The sequence below is a fragment of the Lissotriton vulgaris genome, chromosome 11, assembly GCF_964263255.1.
Source record: "Lissotriton vulgaris chromosome 11, aLisVul1.2, whole genome shotgun sequence".
Taxonomy (NCBI): domain Eukaryota; kingdom Metazoa; phylum Chordata; class Amphibia; order Caudata; family Salamandridae; genus Lissotriton; species Lissotriton vulgaris.
The window spans coordinates 349,168,155-349,186,406 of NC_141699.1; the positions used below are offsets into that span (position 1 = coordinate 349,168,155).

At 39.6% G+C, this 18,252-nt stretch overlaps 1 protein-coding gene across 1 annotated transcript in view; it reads left to right on the forward strand.

The window, feature by feature from the left end:
• The window catches only part of LOC147679750 (uncharacterized), a 427,474-nt gene that overhangs the window by 168,427 nt on the left and 240,795 nt on the right, over positions 1 to 18,252 (forward strand). The window contains exons 10-13 of the mRNA XM_086942472.1: positions 6,272 to 6,364; positions 6,639 to 6,751; positions 11,847 to 11,982; positions 17,875 to 18,045. Of these exons, the coding sequence (XP_086798598.1) occupies positions 6,272 to 6,364; positions 6,639 to 6,751; positions 11,847 to 11,982; positions 17,875 to 18,045 (513 nt within the window). The remainder of the gene's footprint in view (positions 1 to 6,271; positions 6,365 to 6,638; positions 6,752 to 11,846; positions 11,983 to 17,874; positions 18,046 to 18,252) is intronic.

An 18,252-nucleotide genomic window follows, 5' to 3' on the forward strand; every position in this document is an offset into this window, starting at 1 on the left:
TGCTCACCTCAAAGGTCTGTTTTTCTACCAGAGTTTTTAAGCATAGGATCAGCGCAATACCATCCACACCGAGCTAGAAAAATGACAAAAACCTTTTACCATTCCAGGCACAGTATTACAGCTTTGGATTGCTGAAATAGCATTGAAGCCAATCTGGAATGAATAAAATCAACTCCTGACAGGTTTCGCTTTTATTAGAGCCTGTAAGAGAGAAATCACCCCCTTTCCAATCACTCTTGTGGCTCCTCTCCTCTCAATATTCTTTCCTCTGGGCTTGTAAACTTTACTGCCACAAAGCAAGTAAGGAGCCATTTGGAGTGGTATGAATGAAGAACAGGGCCCTCATTATGAAGTGGTAAGAAAGTGCATGAAGAAATATATGATCCCGGCCTGTATCTCCTTACCTGTTTCAAGCCTTCATGAGTTGCAGATCCAAGAGTGGGGAATAACCGGTGGCACCGTTAATTTCCAGGTCAAAAAGTTTTTCATGATTCCCCAGCTTTTTCCACTGACACTTTCCATCTTTTCTAAGTAAGTGGAAACTGTCTGTGAAAACCTGTGTGGTAAAATCGTGACCACTGTTTTCACACCGGTAATCCCAGGTGTGGATACACCAGTCCTTGCCCAGAGCAGTATCCTCACACGGTATCTCACAATGAGGTCACATAAATTTATAGCCTCATTTAGAGTTCAGTTTTAATGGAAAATCTTCTTATTTCTATAGTAAATATTTAGTAGAATGCATGGGGAAATTTCCCCTCCATACTATCTCTATCTTGGGGGAAGTTCTTTCTGTGAATTCAACCCTAGATTTCAGATACTAGATTTTGCATTTTCTTTAGAAATCTGAAGATATTTGCGGCTAGGATCCAACACTATATCAGGCTGTAAGTGTAAGGATGTTTCCTAGGTCCATCATGCAGATGGGAGTAATGGGCAGTAGCAGTTTTTGATACTGTTGTTTCTCGTGACTGACAGAGGGCTAAACATACAGTTGATTACAAAGGTTAGCCAAATGTCCCTATATCTCCAGCATTAGAATTTTCAATGATGTATATGTATGAATCATTCTCTATTGCTAAGGTGGGATCCTGCAGTCACATACAATAGGAGTACATGTATCTAGAAAGCATAAAAAGAAGCCTGGTTTAGTAGCCAAATCACCTCAATGGAAATGATAACATCTTCTGCCAATGAGGTGGAGATGGTCTGAACTTTACCCTTCACAGAGACCACTACTGTTCAGGTTTCTACTGCGTGCCGTGTGTGCAGGGAGTCTCCACAGAACTCTGCTTATTCATTCATACTGATCCTAGAGTCTGAATAACATTTTTTTTTATTGTATTACCTCCAACCCTTAGGCGGCTTTTCTTGTGGGATTGTTGTCTTTGGGGAGATGTTTTGGAGCCAAGAAGTTCGAATTGTTTTACCATGGCTGATCCCCACAAAACGTGCTTATATTGCTTACAGAGAATGGCAAACTTCAAGACTGCAAGATTTGTCATAAAGTTTCTTCAAAGGTTCTTCATGGCAGAGAAAGTCGAGTTTTTTACAAGCTGAAGAATGAAGACTCTTTATCTGATGAGTAGATATATCAGGCTCCTGTGCTGTCCAGATCAAAAAAGGCTTGGTCAGGAACGGATGAATTCCTCTAACAGATTTCATACCAGACAATTCTGCCCCAAAGAAAATATCTTTAAACATGCCTAAAAAGGCTAACTCCAAACCTGTGAACAAAGCAAACATAAGAAGATGATGGACGGAGCGCTGAAAGTTTCCAGACACTCACCCCCAGTCACAGATCTGCGTTGAATCTATGATCGTTCTTCAGCTCAGTGCGCAACCCCAGTTCAGACCCAGCCATATGCACATCAGTCTTGACCCTGTTCCTCATGGGAACAAGCCAGGCCGAACTGCCAATCCAGGTCTACCCTGGACCGGAAACAAGCATCCTGGAACTGGATTCGGGGTAACACTGCTCATCAGCCAGTGGCAGCGAGCAAGGGATCCAAATCTGGGCATACCCTGCCAATTTAGGGCGAACAAAGCAAACACAAGGAGTTGATGGACGGAGCGTTGAAACTTTTCAGACACTCACCCCCAGTCACAGATCTGGGTTGTTGTTAGATATTATATAGTTATGGGTTCATGCTTTACATTAACAAAAGTAACAGAAACAATGTGCTTGTTAACTGCTTTTTAATCTGATTCAAGCATGTGAATCTATAAAATTTCCAAGACTGGAGTAATAAAATAAGTTACTTACCTGTAACTGTAGTTCCCGGTATTGAAATCTTTCATAGATTCACTTGCGACCCACCCTCCTTCCCAGAGAAACACTGTTCTCATGTTTTTCTCTCGATGTTTCTCCTACACTTGTGCTTCGAAAATCTGAGGGACTGGAGCTTTTCACAGGACTATATACAGGGCAGGGCAGCCTGATTAGTTTAAACCTATGTTTCGTCTCTTTTTTAACAATGACTATAATATGTCACAAAAGTAAAGGGTCGTGTGCTTTTCAGGCATATATTTAACTTAGCATTGCTATTATAATGTATCGTGGGACTCCCATCTTGATTAGTGGGAATGATTTAAGCATGTGAATCTATGAAAGATTTCAATACTGTGGAACTACAGTCACAGGTAAGTAACTTATTTTCTTTCTTCTCCTGAAAACCCTTTACTTTCAAACAAGAGGAAAAAACTGTGGTTAAAGCAGTAATCTCATACTGGGTTCATGATAATGCTTAATACTTAGGACTTCTTAATACTTGATTTCCATACTTAAGTTGATACAGGATGCTACATCATGTCTACTTCTTGATCTTAGTCACTGCACATTGGTTTTGCCGCATCTCACTAGCCTTCACTGTCTTTGAGAATAGAAAGGTATGACCTTTAACTCTTTGTCAAATGCATTGCATGGGCCAGGTGTCGCTTCAAAGTAGTATCCATTCTTACATTCCCTGACCGTCCTTAAACTTATCTGAAAATGCTGCTACAACACGCTGCCCAATTGATTAAGCACCTCTTTTCCTTTTAGTCTACGGTACACCAGAGCAACCTCATTCCTGTCCTCCATATAATCTATGACCAATACCCTTTCAAAGGCAACTAAAAACTGAATATATAGACGTCATTTAGGCTTCTGACGTGGATTAGTGTTCAGTTGGTTTGTGCAGGCAGCCCAACTGAGCCCCAAGAAACCATATAGTAGCAGTGCACTTCATAACTTCAGAATTCACTTATAATATTTATTTATTTTATAAGCTAATGCAGCCTGATATTAGTATTAATGTAAGTTGCCAGACACCTCCCAGTGGACGTCTGTTTGAGCCAGATAGTAAGCGCTCTGGAATTTCTGAGGTTTTCCAGGGTTCTTCACTCTTTTCTACCAAAATCATAATGGATTGTTGCAAACTCAATATGTACCAGCAAGCCTGGCAAAAGCCAGGTTAGCTCAGTTGGTTTGGATCTGGAGCTGAATATGTTTCAGAAAAAAGTGAGAAACACAAAGTTAGTACGGATAGGGGTTTGTGACAGGGTGATAATTAACAGTTTTCTAACAATAATTTGTGCTTCAGAGCCTTGCTTGGCTGTCGGTTATTGGTTGGGGCTTCTGGAGAGACAAGAATGCATTACCTTGAAACTGTTTGTGGAAATAATATGGTGACAAAGAAATAAAGGAGTCATAAGAGTCTGGTTAGCATTATCAGGTAATCTTTAATTCCTGATGTCTTAAAAACCACTGCAAGGGTGTGGAATTTTATAAAATATCTACTTGTCCAAGGGAGAACGAGCTGTTTCAGAAATCTACTTGTTCCAATAAAAAATGTTTTTTTTTAAATCCACTTTTGGTGCAATGGATTGAGGTGACAAATTATGGCAGCATTCTCATTACATCAGAGATCTGATAATAGCCTCACTTGTTACCATATTATATTAGGGTTTGGATTCTAACAAAGCCACGATTTTGTTGCCTTTCCTCAAATCTACATACAGGGGATCGATGTAGATGAGAAGTGGTAGTTCCATGGTTGGAATGCCATGTTAACTTATGCACTCCCACAAACTAACATGTTTATGATATTCACTAACTCCTCTCCAATATGTTTTGACACTGGAAAAGGTTGAACATTTCTCTCAGACAAGGCAGGAATAAAATGTTCTCCCTGGAAAGGAAAAAGGGGTGTGGGGATTTGACTTTGCAATGAAATTGTCCAGAAAATGTTTTGCAGGAGCAAACATACACATGTATATTTGCTCGTGCTAAAATGGAATTTACAAACGTTTGATGGGATATATTGTTTCCAGGCCTACTTCTGGAAACTCTTGTGAATTCCTGAAAGTTCTAAAATGTGCACCAATGCAAGGACATATACCTAAGGGGTCATTTTGAGACTTAAGAATCAAACCCCTAATTTATGCTCACATAGACCATAATAGTTTTACACTGTTTTTCCAGTATTAATCATTTTTAAATATTAGCATCCCTTAAAAAAGGTTTACTAAATGATGCCTCTGAGAAATTGTATTTAAAGTTGTGAAATAGTTTAGGAAAAAAACATTTTATAAGCTGCATGTTTTTTCTGTAGGTTTTATTTAAAAAGCAATCACTAATCTTGCCTTTCTGCTTATTGAAGTATTTGCATCCCGTCATGGAATATTATTAACAGCCTTAATTTGTTACATTTTCAAAATGTGTTCATGTTTTTATACTGGAACCATTGTCAGTAACGGAAGCTGAACCTTACAACTTGCGGCATTTTATTACATTGTTTGGTCTAATAGTAGAGGGTTTCCAATAATGAATAATTTATCTAAGTTCAAATATCTTATACAAACAGATTCAAACCTCGCAGTCGCAGACATTTCTTTTTTTCTGAAATCCATAGTGAAGTACTGTAAACTTTCTGCCTAATGTAATGTAATGTAATGATGATACTTGTAAAGCGCACTGTTACCCCATCTCGGGGTGTCCTGGCGCTGAAGACCGCTGGGGAACCCGTCCGGGTTTTCCTTGTGAGATGGTCCCTTCTGGGTATCTCCAAGGTGAAACCAGGCATCCCCGGCGTCTGTGGGGGGCCGTTGTAGAGATGAGGCAAGCTTAATGCCCAGAGTTGCCGAGTGTGATCCCTGGTTAGAGTAGGCACCGAGGCGAGAATTATCGAGTCCGTTGACCCTGGTCCACGACCCTGCCGCCTCGGGAATTGAACCCTGGTCCCGGGCCGTTCTCTGCTTCCGGGTCTGCCGCCTCTAACCAGTGAGCCACACCACTCCACAGGGGTTTTCCTTCCTTACATACACATGTGGCAGATGAGGATCGATTATTGAGTACAATGGCAATAAGTTATAAGCTGTTGAAGTACTATAAAAAGTATATTGGTTATCAGCGAAATGTGTTGCCTTAAAAAATGTGAGCGAGGCAATTGAGCTCTTAAGATCTATAATACGGGAGGAAAATTCAAGTATATCTTCTAGCATTCCTTTGGGTGGACCCTAGGGATACATATGTTTTTCACGAATCAGAACACGTCAAGTAGTCCACAAGAGAGATTCTACAAGATTGCATAGCAAACACCATTTATTTTGCTATACACCACTCATTTTGCTGTAAAGAGAAAGGGCAGTTAGACATAGGTCCTGAAGTAGTTGGTTACTAATTGCTTATCTCATCGAAATGTTTGCTTACCGTTTTCTTATGTTGTATGTTATAAATTATATAACATAGATAAAAAATTAAAAAGATCTTGTGATGAAATAAAAATGTATTTTGTGAAGATATTGTTGGGTCATCGTCTGTTTAGGATTAACTGCAGGCTGATCGGGAAATTCTTAGCAGTACTTAATGGTAATGCCCCCTATTCCAGAGCCTAAATGTATTGTTACAGCTGTGCCCTTTGTGAGATTGACCACTGCCAGTAATGTAAGCTGAATTTACAACTCGTGTCATTTCCCTAGATTGATTGGTCTAATAGTAAAGGGTTTCAATAATGTATCATTCAGCCGCCAAAATAAGCTAGAAAACATGTAGTCCTTACCCCAAGCAATATGTCCTGGGCTTAGGGCGATAGCAAGTCATACCGTCTACATCTCACTAACCTGGCTCATAGGGAGAGTGCATATCCTGATAACTCTCATAAAGGCTCAATGTGCAACTCAAGTAGTTTTTCCAGCTCAGACTGTGTAATAGTGGAATATATTGAACAAATAATTACTGTTTTAAGTAGAGAAGTGCTGCCTCATTTTACGTTTTGTTTTTCATTGTCAGGATCTAGTGCTTGAGGAGGAAAGACTATCACAGAAAAGATTGCACATCCGAGAAGTGGACCAGTCAATTAGTGACATTACGCATCAGAAGAAGGTATTTCTGCACCTGAGCATCTTTTTGTAATAAGCGGGGCCTAGCTTGGTACATAAACAAAGTTGGAGGGAAGCAGAAGAAGCTCAACCATTTCCTTCTATTGTCAGCTTAATTTTACATGCTTCTCACCAGACCATTTTATTATTGGGTAGTAAATATTTAAAATAAAATGTCCTTCATTTGAAATACCTACTGCATTCTATTTTTGTAGTCAAAATACTTGGAATCCTTCTAATTTGTCTCCTCTTTTCTGATTATTTTCTTCTCTTTTCAGAAAATGCTTCAGGAGCTGGAGTCTCTAAGACATGCATTGGATGTCAGTGAAAAGGATGTGAAAAAAGCAGAGAATCGAATGAAAGAAAACCAGAGCAGAGCAGACGAGAGAAGGTACAGGAGGATGTTGTACAGGAACACTGCTCCTTCTCCTAGTAACATTTCTACACCTCTTCTCGTACGATAGCTAGAAGAAACTTTCATAGAATAAGAAAGCTTTAAGATTTGTCCTATGCTTTAGGAACCTTTTAACTTTGCTTGTGATGTAGGTTCAGAGTGTATTTATCTTGCTGGTGACCAATGGTTATAACCATATTGATCTGCTCCAAATAGATGTCATTTGCTATTTATTTGAATGTCTGTTTTTGTTAAAAGAAAACAAAATGTGTTCATTCATATAAAAGTTGCAAAATTTCAAAAGTTAAAGAGTAAAAGTTAATTCCTTGTAGTCCTATTTCTCCATCATGAGAGTCTTCATTCATTTTATTGGGCCCAAGTCACAAATACATTGGTGCATGTAGGTACAGCTTACATGTGCAAATGGTTTAAATGCAAATAATTGAGAAATGGTGAACTTAAGTCATAAGTCCATTTTCTCATGTTTAGTGTTATTCGAGATGATACCATATTTTGCATGAATATATCCAATTTCACGGCTAAGGAGTTCCAGGAAGGCGAGTCCTTGAAAGTATAGGAACATCCACAAACTATACAGTTTGTCTGTATTCACAATATTCTGTCTGCCCCAGTCTCACCCTCAACATATTCTACGATTTTCTCCTGTTAAGTGTAGAAGTAAATCCTTTTTCAGTATTATAGAAACATGATTGTCTTCCCTTGTGTAGAAAAAAATAGCCTTTTCTTTTTTAAAGAAACGTGTGCATCTTGTTCACCTTGGAAGACTTTATTTCCTCATTAGAGAAACTTAGATAGGCAGTAACTAATCATTTACAAAAGCAATAGGTTTAACTGCCTACGATTAAAAGCTTTACTATATTGTTTTATAAGTTATAGTTGGTGTTTAGTTGCTCTGATTTTATGACCCATTTTGCCTTGACGCTCGCTTTCTGTCTGGTACACCCTTAACTGTACTTGATCACACTGATAATTGGGTAGGGATGGCATGTCAAAAGAGGCTGCCATGCAGACCGGATCTCCTCTACAAGCTCAGAGGGAAGATCTTTCACCCCAACCTTCCCTCGCTGAACTTGACAGCATGGTTCCCGAATTCGTGCAGTTTGGACGTTTAGGCCTTTCACAGGAGTGCATGAACATTCCTTCACCAGACGTTATTATGTTTTCAAGTAGAAGAGATTCTACATGTGGTGTATTCAGAATGAATTCCATCCTATTTCGAGGCAATATGTAATATTTGCAACTTTCTCCATTTAGCAAAATTTGGCCTGCAATTCTCATCCATTAAGTACATCTTGCAGCCATAACTGCTTACAGAAAGTCCCCTACACAAAGGTCATTCTTCCAGATTCCTGTAGTGAAACATTTCTTAAAGGGATTAAAGAAGGTGTTCCCACCAGTGTGTTCTTCTTCTCCCCCTTGGGAATTTCACCTCTTTGCCCCTGTCTACTTTTGACTGTTGTGACATATTCGCTTGGACAGAAGGTCCTTAAGCAAAGGCAAGACTCACATATATAGAGTTTTGAGTGCTGGTCTCAAAGGAATTCACACATTATTGTAAAACAGAGGAAGTACAAAGGGGCTGGAGTCTGAAATCATGAGAAAGGAAGAAGACAACATACAAATGCAACAAGAATGTAAACTTTTCAGACCGCTGCTAGTTCGTACTGCAGCCTGGTGAAAATATGGATGGCTGTAACAAAATACCGGGGGTGTGGAAGGGTAGGCGAACGGGAGAAATACCGCTATAGGATTCAGCACCCTGGTGGAACTGGGGAGACTACATGGCTTCGGAAAACTGGACTTAATAGGCATTTCTAAATTGGGTGATCTTTGGGTGAGAAGAGATATGATATTTTTAGAAGATATAGTGAGTGAATTCAACCGGATTGATTCAGAAACCTATTGCTATCTACAGATCAGACACGTCTTGATTTCCTGAATTAAAAAAGGTGCAGGGCTGGTGTTATCCTCACCATTGGAAGATCGACTACTTACAGAACCTCTGCTCAAAAAAGCTGTATCATTGATATATAAGATAATTCAGAATATTTCCCCAGACACGATGCTGCATCTTAGGCAGATATAGAGTGACGACAGATATAGAGTGACTACACATTGAGTAATGGGAAGAGACAGTAAGAGCCCCATGTGACGTCACTATAACTTCTGGCTTTTGACTTGTCCAGCTCCACATCTTACACCACTCCTATTACTCTAGGTCGACGTTGTTTAAGATAGGAAAGACTGCTTCAGACCTGTGTGTTCATGGCTATGGGGAGGTGGGGGACTTCTTCCATATCCTGTGGTCCTGCCCCTAGATACAAAGGTACTGGACAAAGCTTTGCATGTCACAGTTAGATGATACTGGTCTTAAACGGCCTCGCCAAGAGTTACATCATAAATATCTGGGGAGAGACGTATGCCCCTAAATTAAAACAAATATGGGTTATTCTTGATCTGTGTTGCCAAAGATATCATTGCCAGAGCTTGGGGCTCCAAATACCCCCCTGATGTTGAAAATCTGAAAGCAGACTGGTGTATGTTGCCAGAATACGTGATTTTGAGGGAAAGGGCTGTCCCTAGAAATGAGAAAAAATCTGCACAATTAGCAATTGAGTTGTGGCCTGGGCGCACTGGGCCCAACCTGACTCCACCTTGGGGTGATGATGGAGATTCTCATGGGAGAGAGCAGCAGGGAGGGACAGACAGAAGGGGCATTGGGATAGCAGAATCGTCCTTGGATGCATTTGCCTTTGACTACTAGATGGTGAAATGTTGTACTTTCTGTTGGTTAGGACATGATTAAAATTTTTTTTTTTTAAACCAAAAAGAATGTAAACAGTTTGGCTGGCCACCTAAACACTTTCTCATCTTGGGAGCCAAGATGTGAAAGAGAGGCTTGAAACATCATGGATGTGCACTTCTTTTAGGCATGGTTAGCGTAAGTGCACAAAGCGCCGGGACACTCCTTTTGAGTAGCCGTGCGCTATAGAAGACCCATAATAACTTAACATAACATAACATAACATGTAAGAAAACATGGGTACAAAAGTTACAGTTACATTAATATGAATATGCATTTTTATGTTCACAGTGCAGTGTAGCTTTTGTGTTCATAAAAGGTAATCCTCACTCTTCCCTTTGTCGTGGCTGTAGTACCAGTTCCTTTACGTATTTGTTTATTACTGTTTTTGCTTGCAGCAGCCACTACCGTTTTTTTTTCTGGGCGTGTATTTATTTACCAAATCATTCTAGGGAGAATAAGTGTGGCCAAATTATTAGGAGCAATTGTAGTAATAAACGCACATTCAAATCTTTATTGCTACAATGTAAATGTCATATACCTTGTTATTACCACAATAAAGGGGAGAGTCTTCTGAATCATCGTACTCTTGATCTTCACAACTCACTCTGTGCCCTTTCCATGAGATTATGTTCTAATTCTGCTTACATACCTGTGTTTATAGGGAATTTACATAAAAGGACAGCATGACATTAACTAAAAATTCCAATGGCAGAGAGTAATATTCTGTTTATTACCATTGTTGATGGAGGGCAGGGGTAGCATGCCCGACTAGAGGCTTAACCTCTTCTGAATCGTTGCCCCACTCCATATTCTACAATGTTAATAAAAAGCACATTAAACTCTTTACATCTGGAAGTATTCAGAATATATTCCTGAAAATCATTCAGAAGTTAGATACATTATTGTTATGCTATAAAACCAACTAACAATGAAATTCACCAACTATTGTGAGCTACTCATTGTTCCTTTCACCACTGATTGTTTATGACTTGAAGGATGATGTTAAAATTACATCATGAATGACACTAGCATTATCATGTATTTCCTAATTGACATTGCTGCAAATATTTGCTCTTTACCATATGGTTTGAATGACACATTCATTTTTTTACTTGCCTCGTTTGCAGAAACATAGAGCTGTTTCTATACCCTTTGTCCATACTGATCAGTTTGAGGCAGACGCCATCAGCTCAGGGTTTAGCCAAAGACTAGACGTAGTACCAGGAGCTGACTGGCCATGACAGAAAGGCATGCACTGCAGCTTTGGGCATGTGATGTTGTACAATGTGCCAGTGATCACTAGACATGGCTGACTGCTGTATTTATTTAGTAGGCTGTGTGAGGGGTGGTACCAAGTGCAGTGCCTGGCATCTTCCATGTCATGTGCCCAGTCTACTGGCCATAACTGAAGGTTGAGCCCTGTGGGCTCTTGGAGAAGCGATAGTGAGCGCAGAACCATTGTTATGAAATAGTTGCCCCATCAGTCAGGTACACACTTCCTTCAGTTGTGCGAAGCTTTGCCTACTCCCTGGACTTTTTTCCCTATCCTCAGTACTCACTGGGCATGGCCATTGTGCGAAGGATATGCAGTGTGAGACCTATGGCTGCACCCTGTGCCCATACTTCATTTCCCACTGTGCATGGATTATGGGCATGTATAGCGGGCACAGGGCATGGCTTTCAGCCAAGTTTTACACAGTCTCCTCTGTCCTCAATACCTGTTCAACTTGTCATTCGGATGTGTGCTCTGTGCACCTGGTGCAGTCCATGGCCAAGGGCCACCCATTCCGTGAGTTTGAGTGCAATAATTAGGATGCTTTAAGACAAGATCATCGAAAGGAGAACAATGACTTCAGAATATAGTTTCATCAATGATTACACATTGCCCAGTGAGTTCCTAAGGTGCTTTCTCATGGTGTTAAAGCAATATGGTGTCCAATCCTTCCATCTTAGCCTTATGGCAGCATCCTACTCCATCAGTGATTGGGTTTCATTCAAACCTTTTAGCCATCTGTAGGAAGCGTACACATCACTTACATGATGTAAGCGAGCAAAAGACTATACATACTTTAAGCAAGATATCTGGGATTTCATCAACTAAAGTGCACCACTATTTTCTTTGGTATTAATTGATTGGCATAGCTGTTTATTTTCTAAGTGGTCAATGCAAGTCAAAAGAAGAGGAGCAGCGAGAGGTAGGTTACGAGTAAAGAAATAATTACTTAACACAGTGTAGATTATACAATTCGTTTTTTCTGATTCTAGAACAGAACTAGCACTGTTGGAGTTCAAACGAGACACAAGCCTGAAGGAACTTCAAGAACTTGAGCAGGAGCTCAGTGCGATTAGAAGGCAGTGCTCCAGTGCTCGCAACAGTCAGCTCACCGTGTTCCAGAGTGAGGTAAACCCAAAATCAGACTGGTGGAGGAATGGCATTGTATGCGAGTATCAGGCATTCATTGTGGAATACCAGACACGCTTCTCTTCACAATATTATATTCTATTACCGGATAGCATTGATCACATCACTGTACTGCTCTCTGTTTCAGGATCTGCTTCATAGATCTTGTCTCATTAATGGGCTGTGCTGTAGGAAAGCATGGATCTCCTCACTGTACCGGACTCTGCTGTTGGATAGAATAGATTTTTTCACTTTATCACGCTCAGCTGTTCGATATACTGGATTTGCTGTATGTCTCTGCTGTCGGATAGCATGGATGTTTTCACTGTGACAGGTTTGCCTATAGATTCAGATTTATTTTTTCACTGTATCTGGATTTAATGTAGGCTTGCATGTATCTTTTCCCTTTACCAGGTTATGCTTTATAATAGAACCTTCACTTTGACAGGTTCTGCTATAGAATCACTAAGGGCTCTGATGTAGGATATCTGGGATCTCTTCAATGTGTCAGTCTGTGCTATTGAATAGATGGACCTTTAAACTGTATCAGACTCTGATGGAGAATATCATGGATATCTTCACTGTTGTAAGCTGTGCTGTTGAATATAATAGTTCGCTGACTTACAGCCGTCTCTGGTGTAGGATGTCACGGATCTCTTCAAAGTAGCTAGCACTGCTACAGGATAGAAAAGATCTTTGAGCTGTTTCAGTTCTGCTGTAGACTAGCATGAATCTCGTCACTGTGACAGATTGACTGGCTTCTTTTGGCTATGCTTTTTCACTGCTCTATACCTCATCAACGATTCATGCTATGCTGCATGTGAGCTTAGAGCTCTTCAGTGTGGCAGGCTGTGCTGTAGGATGTCATGAATTTTCATTGGGTCTGGCTCTGTACCATAGCATGGAGCTCGTCACATTATCCAGATCTGTTGCACACCATGGCTGTCCTTCACTAAGTCGTACAACAGAGTAAAGCTGCAGGGTGCTGGAACTCTTTTAAATTGTATATTGTTTATTTTTAAAAGCATGTTTGTATAGAAAATACATCTAGAAGAAGTACAATGTTATGGGTGCATTTTATGTGCCCACTTGTAATTTGTAAATCAATGCTATACATTGTATTCGTTGGCAAAACAAAACTTTTCCAAATTATCTCCAGAAAAATCAAAGTAGAAATTGTTCTGTGTCATTGCTTTTAGATTGAGGAATATAGGTGACACTTTACCTCTCAAAAATATAGAAGCTGCAATGCCCCATCATGCTTTATATGGTCCTTAAGCCTGTTCATTTCGATGCCCCCCCCCCCCCCACCTAGGATGCCTGCAAACCCAAATGACTTTTCAGACTTTATTTCCCATCTTATTGTCATGAGGGAAGGGAATTTGTGGTTTCATTCAAACTTCAAATTTGGAAGGAGAAACCCTTAGTGAAAAGGGAGAGGGTTAAGAGTCGCAAAACAATACAAGTTCCCTTTTCATCAAATCAGAACGGGAGACTTTCGCCTCTAGGAGATTTATGGAGGACGCTTAGGGTGAGCCAAAACAAGTATCACAAAGTTGTGCTAGGATCACTGAATTTACACTCTATTTCGTACCCCTTATTCAACATCATTATGACAGAGTTAGCATTATGAAAAAAATATAAACCCTTCAACTGTGACATGTATAAAAAAGAAAATTTATTATAAATTATTCTTTGTTCAAGCCGACTTTAGAAACATACATTTATTCATAAATAATATTTTTGTTAAAAACACATGATGTGGCAATAATCACAAAAAAGTTAAAAACAAGGTGCACTTTGCTGCACATCAAATTTATCACACAAACAGAAAATTGTCGACGCGGCGTTTCGGTGATATTAGGTCGTCACCTTCTTCAGGACAGTGTGTTATTTAAAATCACTGGAATTTAAAAGAAGAATACTATATTAGCATTTTATATATTATCTTTGCGGCTGAACAATATTCATCATTTTCTGACTACACATCGTATCCTAATGTCACAGTAACTCTATTCCTTGAATCAAAGACATTGCATTTGTTCCACAATCTTCACATAGTATACCATTACTAGCTCTTCTACATTACTTTTCACAGAACCATTCCCTTTCTGTATTCGTGAATCCCACAACTTCTGTTTGTTCTCACCCTTTTTTTGGCGTCCATTTAATGCCAGACAGTATCTAGGCAATCATATGGGGGGCCCACTAACTTGGAGACCCTCCCATAGTCTTTTCCATACATCTAATGTCTTTTATTTCTTAACGACAGGTATATCAGCTTTCTACATACCTTAGATGTTTGTAGGTCAATCGCTTTTTTTATAAAATTGGAGATGTTCAACCTTATCAGAATTTTTTCAATTTCTGTAAAATTCAATTGAAAGATAATAAACTAAATCATTAATATAAAAAGATTCACCAAAGGGCAAATTAATGATTTAGTTTATTATCTTTCAATTGAATTTTACAGAAATTGAAAAAATTCTGATAAGGTTGAACATCGCCAATTTTATAAAAAAAAGCGATTGACCTACAAACATCTAAGGTATGTAGAAAGCTGATATACCTGTCGTTAAGAAATAAAAGACATTAGATGTATGGAAAAGACTATGGGAGGGTCTCCAAGTTAGTGGGCCCCCCATATGATTGCCTAGATACTGTCTGGCATTAAAGGACGCCAAAAAAAGGGTGAGAACAAACAGAAGTTGTGGGATTCACGAATACAGAAGGGAATGGTTCTGTGAAAAGTAATGTAGAAGAGCTAGTAATGGTATACTATGTGAAGATTGTGGAACAAATGCAATGTCTTTGATTCAAGGAATAGAGTTACTGTGACATTAGGATACGATGTGTAGTCAGAAAATGATGAATATTGTTCAGCCCGTAAGATAATATATAAAATGCTAATATAGTATTCTTCTTTTAAATTCCAGTGATTTTAAATAACACACTGTCCTGAAGAAGGTGACGACCTAATATCACCGAAACGCTGCGTCGACAATTTTCTGTTTGTGTGATAAATTTGATGTGCAGCAAAGTGCACCTTGTTTTTAACTTTTTTGTGATTATTGCCACATCATGTGTTTTTAACAAAAATATTATTTATGAATAAATGTATGTTTCTAAAGTCGGCTTGAACAAAGAATAATTTATAATACATTTTCTTTTTTATACATGTCACAGTTGAAGGGTTTATATTTTTTTCATAATGCTAACTCTGTCATAATGATGTTGAATAAGGGGTACGAAATAGAGTGTAAATTCAGTGATCCTAGCACAACTTTGTGATACTTGTTTTGGCTCACCCTAAGCGTCCTCCATAAATCTCCTAGAGGCGAAAGTCTCCCGTTCTGATTTGATGAAAAGGGAACTTGTATGGTTTCATTCAAAGTCTTGAGAGATTAGTCACTGTTTTATTTCAATTTTCTGAAGGTAGGTTTGTGTTTCCTCTTGTTATTCCTGTCAGAGTGAACCTCTTTTGTCTGCCTCTTCACTACTTTCTGAGCCTAATTTGACAAATGCCCTTCCTCTGATTGATATAAGGTGCTGGAAAGACAGCTGCCCAGTTTGTGGGTTGAATCCCATATTCCCATTCCATTTAAGAATGCAATTTTATTAGTTTGATGCTATATTGAAGACTGAAGGGCCGGCTCTCCTGTAGCCTAAGTGGAACTTCTTGGAAAATGCGTTAATCCAGAGTCCCAGGTCAGCTGAAGGAATGTCCTAAGTCTTTCATGTGCCTCAGACTTTCAAGGGCCCACAGAAGTCCACAGGATTTGTCATTGCCATCATTTCTGCATACATCTCTAGAAAGGCATTTGACACTGAGATACAGTTGGATGTCGGGGCACGTAGGACATTTGGCTTCTAAGCACTACTCAACATTGAGCTACCCAATCACATCAAGAACTCCATCCGGATTCTCAGCATCATCTATAGCTACAGGACTCTTATTATGAAGGCACTATATACCTTTGGCGTCAGAGATTTAAGGATCCTACACACATAGAGCCCTCATAAAGACCTATTGTCATAAACTACTCAAGCACGAAAGAGGAGTACTCTTGCCTAACTCCATGAACCCAAACTTTATTTGGCAAAATCTGGTTCGAATTTTCATCTAGAAATGTGCATTTGGCTGCCATAACATCAGTGAAATGTATGAGTGAGATCTAGTCTCTATGTAGTCATATAAGATTTTCCATCATGATCCAGTTTCTCTAAGGACGCACACATTTTTCTTGTCAAATGTGCATTGTGACCTCCATTTCAGTCAGACATTACCATTATGTGCCTATTCCCAAACCCTACCTCCATAGATAAGGGGTCGGTACGCAGCTTGAATGTTAAGAGGTCTTGAATGTTATTGGAATGGAATTAATGCTTTTCAGAATTCAAAGTAGATCTACATTAACTATCACTTTGTCTGCATTGCTTTTGCATCTCCAGCCAAATCATCAAGAAGGGTACTGTTTTGTATAACTACATGTTACCAGGTCTGTCCTGTGAAGCATCGCAGTTCACCTTAATAGTATAATGCATCATAAACTTCTTTCATTAGAAATCTGCCCTTTTAAGAAATGTGTAAATCTTTGACTTTGAGGTAGGTGAATTACTTTACTTGCATTACTGTATAAAGTCTGAGGTTAGTGTCATGCCTCATTATTCAGTCTCTTAGCTTAAATCTCCTTAGTAGATTTTCCTGTTTATCTTTTTTCCTTCTCCGGTTTTCAGATGACCTTTATTATTTTCCAAGTTTAAAACTCTCTTTTAGCATTTTCAGTGCTGGAGCTTTTTGGCACTAGGAAGTTTGACACCCAGAGAGCTGGAGCAGATCAAGCTACTACTGCTCCATATATTTGTAGACAGTCTATTACTGGCAAGATATGGAGGATCTTACGAAAGTAGAACATTGCTACTCCTACAAGGATGACCAGGAGGGTGATGATGATAATTGCTCTCTCTTCCTACCAGATGACCTTTGGAGGGTCAGCTATTCATCCTTACCAGTGGGTTCACGACTTCTGTAGGTAGGTATTGTAGCAAGCCACATCCATCAGAGAGGCATTGAAAGGATGGACGGATTTCCAACAGTTCTCACATTCCTACAAAGAGGCAAAACAGTTTAACAAGATAGATATAAGAGTCACTCCCATACTCCGGTACTTCTTCGGCCAGGCTAGCTTGAATCCAGGTGCACAGTGAGCAAGGGACCCATGTCTGGGCATACCCATCCCACTCAGGGCGAAAAGTGTTACAGCAAACACATGATGGACGGAATGCTGACATTGCAAACATTCTCCCCCAGTCAAAAGATCTTGGTGCAAAACATTTTGGCCTGAGCCCACTGCACAGATCCTGCACCTGGGTAGGTACTGATATCTTTTTTAAGGTGCGGAATCTGCAGAACAAGTTACTTACCTTTGGTAACTTTCTGGGAATTGCTCTAAACGCAGATTCCTCACTGCTTTCACAACTCTTTTTAACATTTAAAAAAGTACTAAGTTAGTATTCAGCATACTGTAATCAACAAATGTTCATGCTCAATGCCTGAAGGTGCGGAAAGGGTTAAGACAAGAAACTGATGTCAACAAGCTTGTGTGCCGCTTAAATGGGGCAACCTCCCTCACTTCCTTCGCAGTACATGGGAGCAATACTTTGAAGAAGTTTTCAGATCCAGTCGGGTACCTGGGATGTACTCATAGATGAGCAATCTGTTGTTAGATAGAATGTCCACCATAAAGAGCTTTACCAAAGGTAAATAACTTGTTCTTCTTTCCCACTTCCTAAGGCCCTCCTCTCACTAGCCCTTGGGCGGAGCAGTAGAATATCTACACATACCATCATTCACATAAAATTGCCATCAAACTGTCTTTTCTCTACCACTAGATCTCCTCATTGGTTTCTGAACGAGATGAGTTAAAGACCAGGTTACGCCACCTCGAGGGCAGTATATCTTTTATAGAGCGGCAAGAGCTTGAGCGGCAACTCAACGCTGTGAAAACAGAACTATTTTCTGAACAACGAGCATTCAGAGCTAAAATGGAAGAGCTGCAAGAGGTAGGTGCAGAACGTGATTTATTGGTGGTGGAGGGTGAATGGCATGCTTTTATAACACTGAACAGAAGGAGCATTGCTTTTGGTTAGGAAGTTAGTTTTATTTATTTGTTACTCCTTTCATGCCCCTTTATAAATGCTATGTCTTTGATCATCTCTGATTGTGGCAGAAACTATTTGTATTGCTTTAGAAATGCTAGTACCAGTTGT